At 32.0% G+C, this 16,661-nt stretch overlaps 2 protein-coding genes across 2 annotated transcripts in view; both read left to right on the plus strand.

Annotated features, from left to right (window-relative positions):
* The window catches only part of LOTGIDRAFT_236587 (hypothetical protein), a gene marked incomplete at both ends in the record, with an annotated part of 24,057 nt that extends 13,686 nt beyond the window's left edge, over positions 1–10,371 (plus strand). The window contains 15 exons of the mRNA XM_009067603.1: positions 620–792; positions 1,328–1,609; positions 2,614–2,786; positions 3,196–3,376; positions 3,792–3,968; positions 4,828–4,959; positions 5,351–5,487; positions 5,658–5,750; positions 6,280–6,343; positions 6,679–6,846; positions 7,443–7,556; positions 8,037–8,098; positions 8,721–8,784; positions 9,051–9,150; positions 10,140–10,371. Of these exons, the coding sequence (XP_009065851.1) occupies positions 620–792; positions 1,328–1,609; positions 2,614–2,786; positions 3,196–3,376; positions 3,792–3,968; positions 4,828–4,959; positions 5,351–5,487; positions 5,658–5,750; positions 6,280–6,343; positions 6,679–6,846; positions 7,443–7,556; positions 8,037–8,098; positions 8,721–8,784; positions 9,051–9,150; positions 10,140–10,371 (2,152 nt within the window). The remainder of the gene's footprint in view (positions 1–619; positions 793–1,327; positions 1,610–2,613; positions 2,787–3,195; positions 3,377–3,791; positions 3,969–4,827; positions 4,960–5,350; positions 5,488–5,657; positions 5,751–6,279; positions 6,344–6,678; positions 6,847–7,442; positions 7,557–8,036; positions 8,099–8,720; positions 8,785–9,050; positions 9,151–10,139) is intronic.
* Positions 10,372–12,092: 1,721 nt separating this feature from the next.
* LOTGIDRAFT_169285 (hypothetical protein) overlaps positions 12,093–16,661 on the plus strand; it is a gene marked incomplete at both ends in the record, with an annotated part of 19,059 nt that continues 14,490 nt past the window's right edge. Inside the window, 3 exons of the mRNA XM_009067604.1 lie at positions 12,093–12,152; positions 12,598–12,745; positions 15,385–15,513. Coding sequence (XP_009065852.1) covers positions 12,093–12,152; positions 12,598–12,745; positions 15,385–15,513 — 337 coding nt within the window. The remainder of the gene's footprint in view (positions 12,153–12,597; positions 12,746–15,384; positions 15,514–16,661) is intronic.

Here is a 16,661-nt window from a genome sequence, read left to right on the forward strand (position 1 = left end):
CACCTGTCCATTCACATTTCTAGTAAACACCATTGATCTGATCTGAATGGATCTTGGTATGCATGTGTTTACTGATGTGATCTCTGTCAAGTTAGAATTGGCTTGTTTTTATTGAACAGTTTTTGAGTTATTGCCCTTGACTTAGTAATAATTATATTTTATGTCCACCTGTCCATTCACATTTCTAGTAAACACCATTGATCTGATCTGAATGGATCTTGGTATGCATGTGTTTACTGATGTGATCTCTGTCAAGTTAGAATTGGCTTGTTTTTATTGAACAGTTTTTGAGTTATTGCCCTTGACTTAGTAAAAGCACGTAAAAATGTGGTTTATAAACACGATAGAGGCTATGGTTTTTATCCGATCTTGTTGAGACTTGATATGCTTTTATATATTGATGAGGTCTCAGGCAAGTTCTAATTTGGCTCTATTTGGACGAAGAGTTTGCCCTTAAAAGAGTTATATTATGAGTTATTTCCTTTGTTCACTACGTTAAATTTCTTCTAGTGTCTGAATTGAAGCCAACTAATTTTAGAGCGACAGGTTCAACTGCTACTAGCTTAACTTTCTTTTGGAATGTACCCAGTGATACTTATATTAATGAATATGTAATCAGTGGAAACAGTTTTCAAGATACAACTATTCAGGTCTCTACAGCTCGTACTGGTACAGTAACTGGTCTATCATCAGGAACTGATTATACTAATATTAAGATAACAACTAAAGTTAGAACTGATAGAGGTAGTACTACTGAAGATGCTGTGTCTGATGAGATAACTGATAGTACCAGTAAGTAACATTAACTTTCTACTGGTTTAAACTCTACAATAGTAAGATGAGTAATCTAATTTGTCATTCTCATTCTTGTTTAGGACACAAATTGTTATTAGTAAAGTGAAGGATCCATTTTTCACATCTTAGTAAACAAACCTTGTAAAATGTATCATTTTAACACGATGAGGTTGCAGGAAACTCAACCTTAGACCTCAAAATTTATTTCGCTAAGTTGATCGATCAGACCCATGTTTTCGGAACATATTTGAATTGCTCTGTACTCACATATTTCACCATGAGATTTTTTCTTTGATTTTTTACGTAATTAGTGTTTCGGGTTACTTTTTCAATTGAATGAAATGAAACTTTTTATAATTTGAACTTTCTGCACTGTTTAATTTTATAATAGTTATGATTTGTTCTGTCCTTATCTTAGTCCGAAACATCTACCTCTATGCCAGCTGACAACTGTCAAAATAGCAATCAAAGGCTTGAATAGAGGTAGATGTTTTGGTCTATTCTAATGATTTAATGCTATTTCAATTTCTAGATCCTGGTAAACCTGGGCCTTTAAATTCTGATAATAACTATGATACTACTAAAGTAATGAACATTGGATTTGTTAAACCAACTGGTGGAGTAGATAAATACATTGTAGAAATAACAGGACCAGGTCTTAACACTCCTTTTACACAAGAACCAACTACTAATAGTATAACTGTACCAGCTAATACATTACAATCTGGTAGACAATACAGTATCAGTATTATTGCTGTATATAATGGAAAGAATAGTGTAGAGTTTGTAGGTGTTTTCAACACACTTTCAGTAGGTTGGTATTCATATAATTTCCACTTCCGATACCGAAACACAAACCATCTTTTTCATGTACAAAAAAGCGTATGATATGAATATCCATGTTACTTTAGCACAGTAGTATATAAATTGTTTGAACAGTTTGTACAGTTGCTAAAGGAACATCATGGATATCAGTTTCGGGCATCCACTGTTTATGATTTAAAAAACATGGAACGATTGTTTCAACACAGATATCCTGGACTGAAAACGCTCATGTTACTTGCAAGATGCATTTATATATTTTGGGAGTATATTGTAATTACCCTGACGGCCCATCGGTCCTTTCACATTTGGCTCGTGCTCATTCTACAGGCTACAATTCTACACAGATTCAAATGGTTTTTATTTTGTAGGTCAATGTCATTATGAAGTTCATGATCCTAATCGATTTTCTTGATGATCTGATAACTTTGCACCGAAATGTCGTGTGCGACCTAGCGTTTTCACTCTATAAACTGTATTGTGCAACTCGTGCTCACTCTACAGGCAACAATTCTTTATGGATTCTTCTGATTTTTATTTTGTAGGTCAATATCATTATGAAGATGATCCCTTTTCATCGTCATGTTTCATCGATTTTCAGGATGATCAGATAATTTTTCACCAAAATGTTGTTTTCAACTTAGTGAACTCACTCTATTAGACATATAGTGCAACTTTTCACTCTTGAGGCAACAATTCTTTATGGATTCTGTTCATTTTTATAAGCCCACGCGTAGTATGGAAGCATATTGTCACCCGTCTTTCGGTTCACAATTGTTTCATGCTCACTATACAGGCAACAGTGATTTATACTTGTAATCAAAGCTGCTGGTGAGCGTATAAGTCACCTTGTTTTGCAAGGCTATCTTTATAAATCCACATGGGAATTTGGACAGTGATTGGACTTGGGTCATTTTTTAACAAACCTTTACATGGGACAGCGAATATATACTGAACTGATCGTTATGTTATTAATGATACTAATGTTTAATTTAGGGTCTGATCCTGTTAAAGATTTAATTATAACTAACATCAATAGTAGAAATCTTACTGTATCTTGGTTTTATCCTGATGAAGATATGGGTGTTCTTACTGCTTATATATTAGATGTGAAGATTGGTAGTGAATGTATTCAACAATATATATATGTTACTGATATTAATAATAAGGTAAGAACTAGGATGTATATTATTATTCAATATTAGATATTGGTACTGTTACTGATATTAATATCAAGGTAAGTATCAGGATGTATATTATTATTCAATATTAGATATTGGTACTGTTACTGATATTAATAATAAGGTATGTATCAGGATGTATATTATTATTCAATATTAGATATTGGTACTGTTACTGATATTAATAATAAGGTATGTATCAGGATGTATATTATTATTCAATATTAGATATTGGTACTGTTACTGATATTAATAATAAGGTATGTATCAGGATGTATATTATTATTCAGTATCTGATATTGGTACTGTTACTGATGTAGATAATAATGTAACAAAGATGATTTGAAAGCTGGTGAATATAGTACTAAATACAACTTATTTTATTTTGCTATTTTAGCCAACGACTAATAATTGTGCAGGTGTAACACCAACATATAGTGTAAAAGATTTAAAAGCTGGTATTATACAAATAATAACTGATTTGTTACCATATATCAACTATACTCTTATAGTTACACCATATAATAATGTTGGACCAGGATCTGTAGCTTCTAAATCAGCACTAACACTTGCAGAAGGTAAAACACATAAAAACTGGTTTGATATTAGTATAATATAATTTCTGTTTCCTTGTTACAATATTTTGTTTCCTTAGTTATGTTGAGTTTACCATTTATGGGATATTCCCATTTACTTTAATATCTGCAATTACAAACAATAATATCTCAAGAATCAGTACACAAATTGTGTATTTCCACAGTAATAACAATGTTTATACTGGCATTCAATCCTTTAAAGAAATCAGTCTACGTATTCTCGAAAACGATCTTAGCGCTAGGAAACAGTGTAAGAAGATAAGACTCTAGGACATCTCATTGCTAAGATCGTTTCGATAAAACGGGTCATGGGGTTATGAGCATTTGAAGCATTTGAGAGATTTGAATATTACATGTCGCCTGCAATATATTCAAAGATGTCTCTCGTCTATTTAAGCTGCTGGTGAACCAAGTAATTTGAATGTACCAGAAATCAATGCTAAGAGCTTTCTTGTGACTTGGAATAAACCATCTCTGAAAACTGGACCAACAACATATTATTTGTATTTATATGAACAGAAAGATCTGTCAAATAACCAGGCTAGTCTATTAGTCAAAACATATGCTGTACAAGGTTTGTGAATATTTACTTTTATTTAAATAATTCTCTATAATATTTTGTATAAGTATTGATTTTGTTAGAATTGTTGAACATATTGTTTTTAAATTTGGTAAGTTAAAAACAAGATAGCTTCACCAGCAAGGTAACATACACCACACCCAATGGCAGAACAAAATGGCAACCATCATGAATATGCAGTATTTGCACATTCATTGCTTTTGGAATGTTTTCGTTTACAAAAGGCTCCATACTTCATAACTTGAGTATTTTTGGTATGAATATAGCGAGGCAAAAGATTTCGGGGCTGGAAACTGGACAGACTATAAAAAGTGACACCCTTTTCCACAGACATAAACATTTATATTATCATTTATATTATCATTTATATTATCATTTATATTTATAAAATAAAGATTTTTTTCTACAAAATTTATTTTTTACAGAGTTTTTCTTTAGTATTGTCATTTGTTTTTAGTGTAGTTCTGACTCGTCTTCCTTAAGTGAAAACAATTTCGTCAGACATTTTCAACCAAGTTCCTCAAAATCATTCAGAAATTGTGCCTTCCAAAGTATGAAAAAAGCGGATTGACGTTGGTGATGGCAATATGTAGTCCACAAAAATCAGCAAACATTTCTGGTTATTTTTGACTTATTTATCATAATATTCAGAAATATTGTTTTTTTTGTGTGTGTTGATTTTTTTGTGTGTGTGTTGATAGCCATTGAAATTGTGTTGAATCAACTGCGCAGTACCATCTTGAGGGAAATTTAGATCCACCGGGCTTATTTATCAAATTTACTGCTGATCAATCCTATTGCCAAGAGGGTTGTAGTTACTTATTGTATATAAAATATTTAATGTCTTTTACAGGTTTTGATACTGAAGAATATCGAGTTAATGATGTAGTTAGCTACTGGTATTATAGAGTGGAATTACAGGCATCTACTGCTGCTGGAAATAGTTCGATTAAAATTATTTCAGAATTTCAAACATCATCATCACGTATGTTCTATTATAAGCGAATGTCAATGGTTAACTTACACATTTTTAATTTGCTGGAACTGCTAAAATAATTAAGGTCATTAAAGAAAACTGTTTGCAAAAATTCCTATGAAAATGTTTCATGCCATAAACTTGAACTTGCTTAAGAAATTACTAAAGATAATTCTCGCTGGTTTTTGACAATGGATGATGTATATGAAATTAGACCAAAACATAATAACAAATTTGCTAGAAACAACCCTCTTTTGTATATTCCCCAACAGTCTTTAGATTAATCTTATCTGAAACCCTTAAAAATAAAAACAATATTTTCTTCACCTACAACAGACAGATAGCTTATTTAATACATTTAATGTCTTTTATAATAAAGCTTCAATTATTTTATCTTCAGCTCCAGGAAAAGTTGAAAGTCTAACAGTACGCCATAAAAGTGAAATATTTACATCAGCAGAAGTCAGCTGGAGTTGTATTAAAGAAAGAAATCGACATGGAGTTATTATGTACTACACATTGACTTCTACTCTAGTGGTAAAAATATGATTACGATTAATGTTCCTGTATGATTTTGTCAAATTTCTCAACTAAAACTTTTTCTGAATCCTTATCACTGTAGTCTATGAGGTTCAAGTTTGATATGTCTTTATGTATATTAGTAAAATATTTATTGAGCTACACAATATACTTAATTTAAATTTCAGAATGAAGATCCTAGAGATATTCAACCTAAGGAAATTTGTACATTTACTGAAACCGTCAGAGTAAAGCCGGGAGAAGATATTACATTTACAGTTGTGAGTAGATGTAGCTGTATAATACAGTTTTTTTTATAATTTCTTATTGAGATTGAGGCCTTAGCTAAAACATAATCTCATCATCCATTATCCTATATGATACGTGTAAACATTTTCGTCTTTTTCAATTTGCCGTATTGAATGCTATTTAGTTGATTATAGATTTTTTATACCATCACAACTGTTTGGACAATTCGTTAATTGCATGTTTTAGTAGCTCAATTCTGTTCAATTTCAGAATCAAACAAACGTACAATTCTCTTTCAATACAATGAAAAGTACAAGATCAATTTTGAATGTATTAACTGTATTTACATGGTGTAATTTACCTTTTCAAATGCCATAACAGATGACGTTATTCATATTTACTGAAAAAAGGAAAAGGCAATAATAAAGTGGTATGAATATATCTTCAGATTAATATTCACTATTTTGGCTATTTGTTTAAAAAAAAAAGAATGGATTACGTATTGATATATTTATTCTATTAGAGAGATTGATACTTCTCATGTTAATTTAAACTTTTCAGTTTGCTACTAATATGGACTTTAAAGGAGAAGAGACAGTTATAAAATATCCAGCACCTACAGGAAGTAGGTTCTTTTATATTTCTTTCTGTCTTTATACATTCTTTCTTCCACTAATGGCAAAAAAAATGAATTGAAATCACAAATATGACATAATATCAAAACATCAGCGTTACACTGCACGTCACCAATCTATGGCTGTTTTATGTATTTTTAGAACCAACCAGACCAACCATTCTAATGTAATAGTTATTTTTAAAACTAACTTATTTATTATCTGTATTATGTCTTTTTAGAACCGACCAATCTATTTCCAGTATTATGTTTTTTAGAAACAATCAATAATAAACCCTTAATGTATTAGAACCTGTCATTTTATTCTGTGTATTGTATATTTTTAGAACCAAAACTACCAAAGGAAGATATAATTTTGATACCAAACTCTGAAGTCATTGAACAGACATCATTCTCTGTAACAGTTTGTCCTAGTTGTTTAAGAGATGAAACTAATGGTCCTGTAAAGATAACAGCATTATTAGTCTGTGTTAAAGACAAATGTGATATCAATGGTAAGTATGAGTTTTTAACTTTTTTGTTTAGGGCAAATGACAAATTTTGATCATCCTGATATATGATGTAATGATAAATATTTATATAGAAGCATACGATATTTACTGGTTTCCAAAGCGTGGATAAGTATTAATGGTGTTGATGTAAATCAATGTTGCATTAAAAATTTATTTATATTGTTGCTTTTTAATTCTGGGTCAGTCAAATGATCAATGGAGAACTTTTTCCAGTTTTATTCATTTATTTGAATTTCTTTAAAGTGGATGAAATAGTTTTAATTTATATCTATTACCTGGGAAAGCAAACCTTCTGTAAGGAGGTGGCTGCAGGTTGTCCAGCAATTCAATGTATCTCATCCCATTTCAAGCCTTCGTATCGAGAAACTAACCAAATACATGTACTAGCATGTGCGATTGGCGGTCTGCGGGAAAAGGTATATGTTTTGTCAGAAAGGTGCAAATAGCAGTAACTGTCCTCTTTGCTTTCAGATCCACTAAAACCGATATGTTCTCTCATAATTTGCAGATCGACCTGAACCATCTTTTACTCTTTTAGTTTTTCATTTCTTTCTAGAGATTTATGTATATAATTACAGATAATCAGCTAACTGTAGCAAAGGTTAGAAGTTACGCTAATTGGCAGAAAGTCAGTGCTCAATCATTTGATGCACCATATAGAGTAACAAAGGATACCTGGTATGGTGATAAAGGTTAGTGTTGACATTTTAATATCAAATGATTAAAAAAAACTAAGGCAATTAAAAAATTAAGGCAAATGCTTCCTGCCGAATATAACAAAAAGGAATTTTATATAAGAAATTCAAAATATAAATATGATATCCACTAAAAATATTGCTTTTTTGATGCTTACTGTAGAGGTTGTTACCATTTCAAGTCAACCGATCGCGTTCCGATAAATAACTGTTTTAACAGACAAAATTGGATTTTGGCCTAATTGAAAAAATATCATAGTTACGGCCCTGCTGTCAGCGGACATCATGAAGATAGCCTTTAATGTGCTCCAGAACTTCATCCTGTTCACTTTTGTATGTGTGTCATTGATCTCACTGGTTTCTTCCTCGGCATACTTAATGTTGTATGTGTAAAATATTTATACCAGAATGTTGTTATGGTCTATTATGGTAAACTGTTCAAGGTTCACAATGTTATCCTTGACTTTCCCCTTTCAGGGAAGGATTCGACCTCTCCAAAATGTACAGGCCTAGGTTGGTACCCAAGAAACCAAGCGAGGGTCAGTTTTAAATGCACGAATGAATAATTGAAGAAATTATCTAAATATCTGTTTTCAGATGACGTAGATAAATTAAAATTTGTTGTTGGTGCTGAAAGTGATTGTGACTAACAGCCTGAAGAATATTTTTGCAATGGACCTCTGAAGATGGGCACAGTATATCAGTAAGTTGGATGAAGATTTCCAAGATTTGCTTTTGATAAATCAACGTTTTTAATGCGTTTTACATCTATCACACCTTGGAAAAGTTTTTCTTTGAAAGTTTTTACATAAAACAAATCAATTGTCGTGTGGTAGTTCATAGTTTATTACCACTGCACTAATACAGAAATTTGATTGAAATCTGCATTTGATTTAAAAGGAATAAACCCAATTTCTGAAATAAATTAGTTATCAATTTAAGTGAACAATCCTAAACAAATTTGTTCGTTTAGGTTTATTGGCTTGGAATTGAATTTCTGGAATATCGATAGGCGTTTTAAGTAAATTTATAACAGTAGATTCTTTGACACTTGCCACAATAAGGTGTTAACTAAAAATGAGATAACATCCTCTTTCAGAATATGAAACACAGAAAAATAACTAAGCACTGTGGTCAAACATTAAACTCAATATTTTGTAGAATTCTAGCTGTGTCATGCACTGCTCTGTATCTCAACCAATAGGAACCTACAAAACAAAAGGCGGTAAGTAAGATTATGATCATATCTACAGGGCTTATTTCTTGTCTTATTTCCTGAATCCCGATATATTTTATGTAGTGTACCGTTGCATGAACAAACCATTTATTGGCAAGTCTTATGCTTATCACTTTTATTTTGGAGCTGATTTTTCAATTCATAAATCATTTGTAAAATTATATTTACCGACAAAAAACTTCAGTTGGACTTCACAAGGTGCATTAAGGAACTAAGGAACTTATTTCAGAACCTTTCATTCTTAGATTCTACAGATGACAGTATTTCTCCAGCAGTGGCAGGGATTGTTGGCGCCCTAGTAACTTTTATAGCGATGATCGTTGGAATAGTCATTTATTGTATAGTGAAAAGAAGGTATAGAATTTTTAAATAGTAACATTTACATTTAAAGGCCAGGTGCGCCATTTTGGGGGGTAGATTTGAGTCCTGAATATATGTAAATAGTCTTCAGAAGTACCCGAAAATTACGAAAATCGAATAATTCATTCAACATAAGAATTTCTTTTGATTTCTTTTCTATATATGCCAGTGTCTCAAATTTAAACGCGAATAATTCTGGACACACATGGCTTTGAAGGCTCAAAATTCGACAGTGAGCTATGAACACTATTTCTGATTGAAATTCCCGTTCCTGAGACTTAAGGTATGATTGGTCACAAAAATGGCACACTAGTCTCTTTAAGAGACAATTATTGTACACCTGTTATAATCGAAATATGTAATGAGATGATAGCTCCAAATGTTATATTATATTATATTTTATTACAATTCACTTATTAGAAACTCGTTTGGTTGGCCTACAGATCTTTACAGAAATTGGCGACATTGTGTTGGATTGTTCATTATTATCTTTGAAAATTGTTCAATTTACCATCCCTTATTATTCTATAGTACGCTTTCTTGGCGGGTTTGAATCCAGCTTTATGAAATGAGTTACTTTCATTCCGGGATGTATATCGTAAAATGCTCAATCTTAAAACATGGTATTAAGGAGTGAGAGCCGACACAGGACCGACCTTCGGAAGCACTGGCTTAGGCATTAGAATTTATCTTACCTTGAGGGGGATTCAAATCCCCGATCCCCTTGGTGAAATAGTCCATAATTAATTCATACCAAACCACACCATCTATATACGTTATGGCCCTTTGTTTTGGAAACCAGGTTGACTAAAAACTGGTGATTATAACCATCCCAAGTGTAATGAAAAGTGATTAAAAACTATAGATTTTAACTATGAGACGCAAAGTAAACGGACCAGTATTCATTTGTAAAGATATCGAGAAATATGAAAATATAAAATGCCAAGGTCCAGTTAGAAATTGTATCATTACTATTTTTTCAGAAGATCGAAACAAAAGGAAAGTAAAGAAGGAACTGTAAACTACACACCACACTCAAATGGAACTTCGAATCCTGAGACTGCAGCATATGTCAACCTCCCAAATCGCAACAGTGACGTTGAAACTGCAGCGTATTACGTCAATGTTCCAGATCAAAGACACAATGAAGAACAAGGTCCATATGCGTCTTCAGATGATGATTTAACACCTCCCGTTTATGAAACTCTCAAATGATTTTAGATACACGTATAACTAACAATAGAAGTTTTTTCTGTATATCGTCAACACTGATATTATCTGTTTTTATCATTCCATTTTCTGACATATATGCGGCTCTTGTAAATCAGGAAAATATGAACAGATTATGACTTCACTAAAAGCAAATAACAATAAACCAGCCATTCATAAGAAACCACAATTTCCTCTGCAATTTTGCACCAGGACAAAAGCCCCAAGGGACAAAAGCCTCAATCACCTAGGACAAAATTCTCCACCACAAAAAAATTAATATTATGTTATATGTACCTATAGTGTAACAGTCGTAAGGGTATTTTACAAGAAAAAAGACCTTCTTTGGGAACATTCCCATCGAAGTGTATTTATACTCTCAGAAATAATAAATATGATATGTATATAGATATATGAACTGTATATGAAAATTATTCACTTTATGAAATATTATAAATATGTAAAAATATTTAAGAATTATGTGTATTAAAAATATAGATGAAATGGTGTATGAATATCACAGTAGACTGAAATGAAAATGGGTATATTAGCAAAGTTGATATCTCCAGCAATCGATAAAACAAGGTTTCAATTATATCACCCGACATGTTTTAGTGCAGAGCGATTGGTCCAGATGGTGTTAAAGTAATGGTACATATCGTTACAGTGAATGATCAATCCCTACCACGAATCTTACGAATCAGGATGTGTCTCTTCAGGGAGCTTGCCATAAAGTAACAGAATCTATTCCGTAATGGCGATAGTTTATCGTACATTATAAAAAGATGTAGCAACGTTTCAGGATGTCTGTGGAAATACCCAAACTGACTTGGTATAAAACTCCCGCGTGCTCCGTGTTGAAAGTAGTTGCCGAGTCAGAAGGAAGAGGAATTCCTTTTCTCCACGACTCAAACTAGAATTCCATAAATTTTGGCACACGCAAGAGAATTTTATGTGTCAAGTCTTCATTAGTCGACATCATACAGAAAAGTAGGACGTAAAACTGCATTTATTTCATTTATTTCCAAAGGTTTTCATATATGATTTTCGTGGTAATTTCCTGTTTCCAATTGATTTTATTCTTCCTGTAATGAAATTTTATTGTTTTGAAACGGTCAATGTCAAACTCTCAAAGAAACTCCCATCCAGAATTAAAGAAGGGATATCTGCGGGTATTTGCTCCTCCCTATGGCCAATTTAACAGGCCGGAGGTCTAATGCCTGGAGCTTCAGATCAATGTCACAAACTCCAAGCCCTTCCATTTGATAAGTATGTTACTCATTCTATTGAGATTAAGATTCCGATAACGGTCATGGTTATCAGAGCCGCGGAAGATACCTAGAATTTTAACATTTTTTTTTATATACACTTTATGAGTGTCTGGAACGTGGGCAGACATCGCCCCTGTACTATAAATTTTCAGTCTAATTTTTGTTAATTTTTGTTTCATCCCGAAGCCTTCTCAAAGTATTATTATTATTATCATTATGTTGTAATCCATCCCATGTTAGTCATCCTCGACCGGTTTAAGTCAAGAATGAATTAGTGCATATCTTTTCTTATATTTATGTTACACATATAAACGATGTATGTATAGGCCTATGTAAAGTGTCACGTGTTAAAAAACGTCTCCAACTAGGAAGTTGATTTAAGAAGGATCGGGATTTCCCGGATTCGCACCATTTGCAGGTGATTTTCGCTCGGATTGAAAGTTAGTTTGGAGAAAAATGGCGTGCAATCATATTAACAACATAGCATACCTCTTGTGTGTATTTTTATTAGGTTACGTAAGTAAATAATGTTATCAATAAGTTTTCGTTGTTCATAAGTCTTAGCATACGGTATATCTTTTGGAAGAATGATAAAGCTACATTCTCTTTTTATTTGAATTTACCACTAAGCAGCCCCGAAGCCAGAAATAATTGTGGTATGGGGATGAGTGGGGGACAATTGGATGTGGTGTTTGTTTGCAGTGATGATTGTGTCGCTCGGCAGATCACCTCACCCTCCGTAACCACGGGCCTGCTTGTCCAAGAATTTTTGAAACTATCCACAGACCCTATCGTATTCTTTATAATGTACATTATCAGAAAAGCCACCATGGCCATGAAAACATACCTTACGCATTATCAACAACTTTACTATGAAAAGCCATGAAAACATACATTGTGCTTAAAGGGCACATATTAACTATGATATTTGTCTTTAAATGTCTGTATCATATTATTTCAGGTATCATGTAATGTTGGAGATGGTTGTAATAGAGGTGATGTTAGAACATGTGGTGGTAAACCTGCAGGTACAGGATATCAATGTGATAACAGTAATCGATGTCAATGTACTGCTGACTATTATGATTCTAGTGGAGTTTGTACAGCAAGTAAGTTCGTTTTGAAAATGTAGACTTATTTTATACTATATATCTTTGTCAGTAAAATATGATTCAGAAGGTTGAACCCTTTTTTCCTTTAACATTCACTATTCGAATGGTTTTGATAATTATATTTACTGTGGACATTTAGTAGTATGGGTACATCTAGAATCTACTATATGGGTACAGTAAATATGTAAATTAATACAAGCAGCTCATTCGAGAATCTAGATTAAAGTAATTCTTTCTGATAACTAAGTTCCTTTTTTTGTTTAAATTAAATGACTTTTCACTTTCATGGGCCATAATGAATCTGTATCTAGTAGCAGGTATAAAGGTAATACAGTGGCATTGTATTGTATTGTGCATTTTGTGATACAAGTACCAAAATTAGCATACGTTTACTTTAATATGTTGTAAACATTTCTGGATATGGAGCCGCCTGAAATTCTACCTGCACAAGAGGCCATTTTTATTAACAGTTTTGATCATTGGTGTATATAACAAGACAACAAGATACTATGCCTGCTACTATTATGATGAATATTCAGTCCTATATCAATCTTGTTGTATTTAGCGTCTCTATCCAATGACCTTCACTAGCTTGACACAATTTCGTAGTTTCATCTTCAAGCAGGTCAATAACTATACGCTCAATAGGTGTTATTAAGGAAAGATCGCCTAATGAATGGTCGTTTCTTAGTTACTTGATACCTAGCCAATTTTATTATGAATAAAATGAATATGTCTGACAAATATGGAACGCTTCTTGATCTTGTCTTTATTATAAAGTCTCTCCTTCGCTGATATCAAAAGTGGAACTGTTTATTTTTGTATAATCATGCATGTTAGAGTGCCCATTCTCGTTCAGTTTCGAGAAAACAATCGTGCTGGCTGGAATCGGAAGAAATGGTACAAATCCGATGAAATCGTAAGACTTGAGACTTATTTATACATTAAAAGGTGTGTTTTCGGTGAAATGAACTCTTATGCAAATATGAGTATCGGTTTATTTGAAGAATATCGAGTGTATTCATTACTGCTTTGGATCGCCTTTGGAAACAGTGGATTCATATGCATCCTAATCGAAATTGACACAATATAATGAACCTTTATCACTCTTTTTGATAACAATTGTAAATCCTGTTCAAACTTGCGATTTATTTTTTCAGTATTTGTGGATGTATGGCAGCTTTGGGTGGTTTCCACGTGGATTTAGAAATGAACAAGGTTCTAGTACCACGAGTGGGTGGATTCAAAAGAAATATGCGCAGCTGAGGTTGTAGATAATCAATATTGGCTACTTTAGGTGAAGGGATAAACTCAAATCCACGGTGTTAAGGTGAAATTAGAATTTAGCTCACAGAAAGCACACGATCTAAGATTGAATGTTGAAGGGGAGTGAGAACTTTATGGCCCAAGGTCATAACTGTTTGTCCAAGAGGGGGCCTCTCGATATTTTTATCCCCAGTAATTAGTTGAAAGACGCGTTGTTTGAAACTGACATTCCCAAATATTGATTGCTGTTGCTGGAGACCAGAAAAGGTTTTCATCTGGTTTGAGTTAAAGGTGTGCTGTTAAAGGATCCTTTTCGGCTTTCTTTGTAATTCTTTTGGATATGGGTATGCAGGTAAATATGATCCTTGCGTTAGGAAAAGACTGTTGAGATCAGTTTCTCGGCTTGGTAGAAGGAGGTTTTTGGTGATTGGCCTGGTCACGGTACATAAATGTAAATTTAGAAAGATGTAATATTTTAGGGTCTAATTAACAACGTTTTTGATCTTGCAAATTTTTCACACTGCCCCTTTAACTCATACAACTAGTTATATTTCAGAGTAGTACATGTACCTTAAGACTATGTTTATTGTGTATTATTAACTTATACAATTAGTTATACAGTAGTAGTTTAAATAGTTTGTTTAACTATTTTTTATTTCTAGCATTAACTTATACAATTTCGTAATTTTTCACCGCCGAAATATGAACTTTCAAATTATGTTTTCTCATTAATTAACTTCAAGTACAATAAGTAAGTATGTTATATGTTCTGTACCATTTATCTTGAATTATTACATCGATAAATTATAATCCCGTGGGATGATATATTTTTGAATCAAATATTTGAGACTATTATAGTCAAAAAATGTAAATATAACTCAAAATCCGAATAGCATTGTTATAAGTCCCAGAAAACTGTATATTATAGTTCTGACTCTTCTCTGGCTGACGTCCATCAAGAATACCAGGAAAATGATACACCGGAGTATTAATTAGATAATTTTCAAAAACGTACTTGATCCCTGTTAAGATTGTACCCCCACTTTATTTTCAACAAATATAAATGTCTACCTTTTTTCTCTAAAATGTGTGTCAGAATACACTAAATCTATTCATTTTTTTTACAATTTTCTTGAGAGAAGCCTATAAGACGCTCTTTTAAGAGACTTGCGACTAAGACACCACCACAGAGTAGCCAAAATATTAATTCAGCCTCAGCAGTTGTCCCCCCATTGAGGTAATTTACCCCCTATTTGTATCCCCAGTCTTGGAATGCTGGCGCCGCCACTCATTGGATAGTTAGATGGCTTTGAAAATATTATATATATATCATCTATTGACATGTTATTCGGATTAATTTTATATTATAGAATTAGGATATAATGGAGATTGCAGTAATTCAAATGAAGCCTGTATTCCTGATTTAATATGTTATACTGCTACTTCAACATGTAAATGTAATACTGGTTATTACAGATCTACTAATCAATGTAAACCAGGTAATAATATATCTATATTTAGTGATACATATAAATAATTATAAAGTTATAAAGATAGTAATTCTAGATGTAAATATAAATCTGGTGAATATAGATGTGATAATCAATGTAGACCAGGTAATAATATATCTATATTTAGTGATACATATAAATAATTAGAAAGTTATAAAGATAGTAATTCTAGATGTAAATATAAATCTGGTGAATATAGATCTGATAATCAATGTAGACCAGGTAATAATATATCTATATTTAGTGATACATATAAATAATTAGAAAGTTATAAAGATAGTAATTCTAGATGTAAATATAAATCAGGTGAATATAGATGTGATAATCAATGTAGACCAGGTAATAATATATCTATATTTAGTGATACATATAAATAATTAGAAAGTTATAAAGATAGTATTTCTAGATGTAAATATAAATCTGGTGAATATAGATCTGATAATCAATGTAGACCAGGTAATAATATATCTATATTTAGTGATACATATAAATATTTAGAAAGTTATAAAGATAGTAATTCTAGATGTAAATATAAATCTGGTGAATATAATTCTGATAATTAATGTAACTAAGTAAAAATATAGGTGATGCATATAGATAATATGCAATTCTTAAAGAAGTAATAACTACCATTCCTATTCTAAGGTATTTCAGACACTTACTTTTTACATCCAGATTGTCCTGGAAAAATCAGGTTGTTCCAAAACTTTTTGATCTTTTGAATTTTATATTCTTATATTTCTTAGAGTCTGTTCTTTGAGAATGTTCATGAGTGTCTTTGTAAGAAATGTTAAACCCTTTTCACAAATTTTATGTAATAATTTGTTCTTATCATTAACTAGATTGTTTGTGTATCTGCACAATTTCACATACAACACATTTTAAAGAAAACATTGCAATTCAAACTTCTGCTTATAACATTCACCCTGTTTATTATTTTTCAAATAGATATTCCAGAATACTACAATCAAAGCCTATTGTTTGTTTTCTTTTTCTAGTATCTGAATTGAAGCCAACTAATTTTAGAGTGACAGGTTCAACTGCTACTAACTTAACTTTCTCATGGAATGTACTCAGTGATACTTATATTAATGAATATGTAATCAGTGGAAACAGTTTCAAGATACAACTATCAG

This window comes from Lottia gigantea (genome assembly GCF_000327385.1).
Source record: "Lottia gigantea unplaced genomic scaffold LOTGIsca_84, whole genome shotgun sequence".
In the NCBI taxonomy this organism is placed as follows: Eukaryota; Metazoa; Mollusca; class Gastropoda; family Lottiidae; genus Lottia; species Lottia gigantea.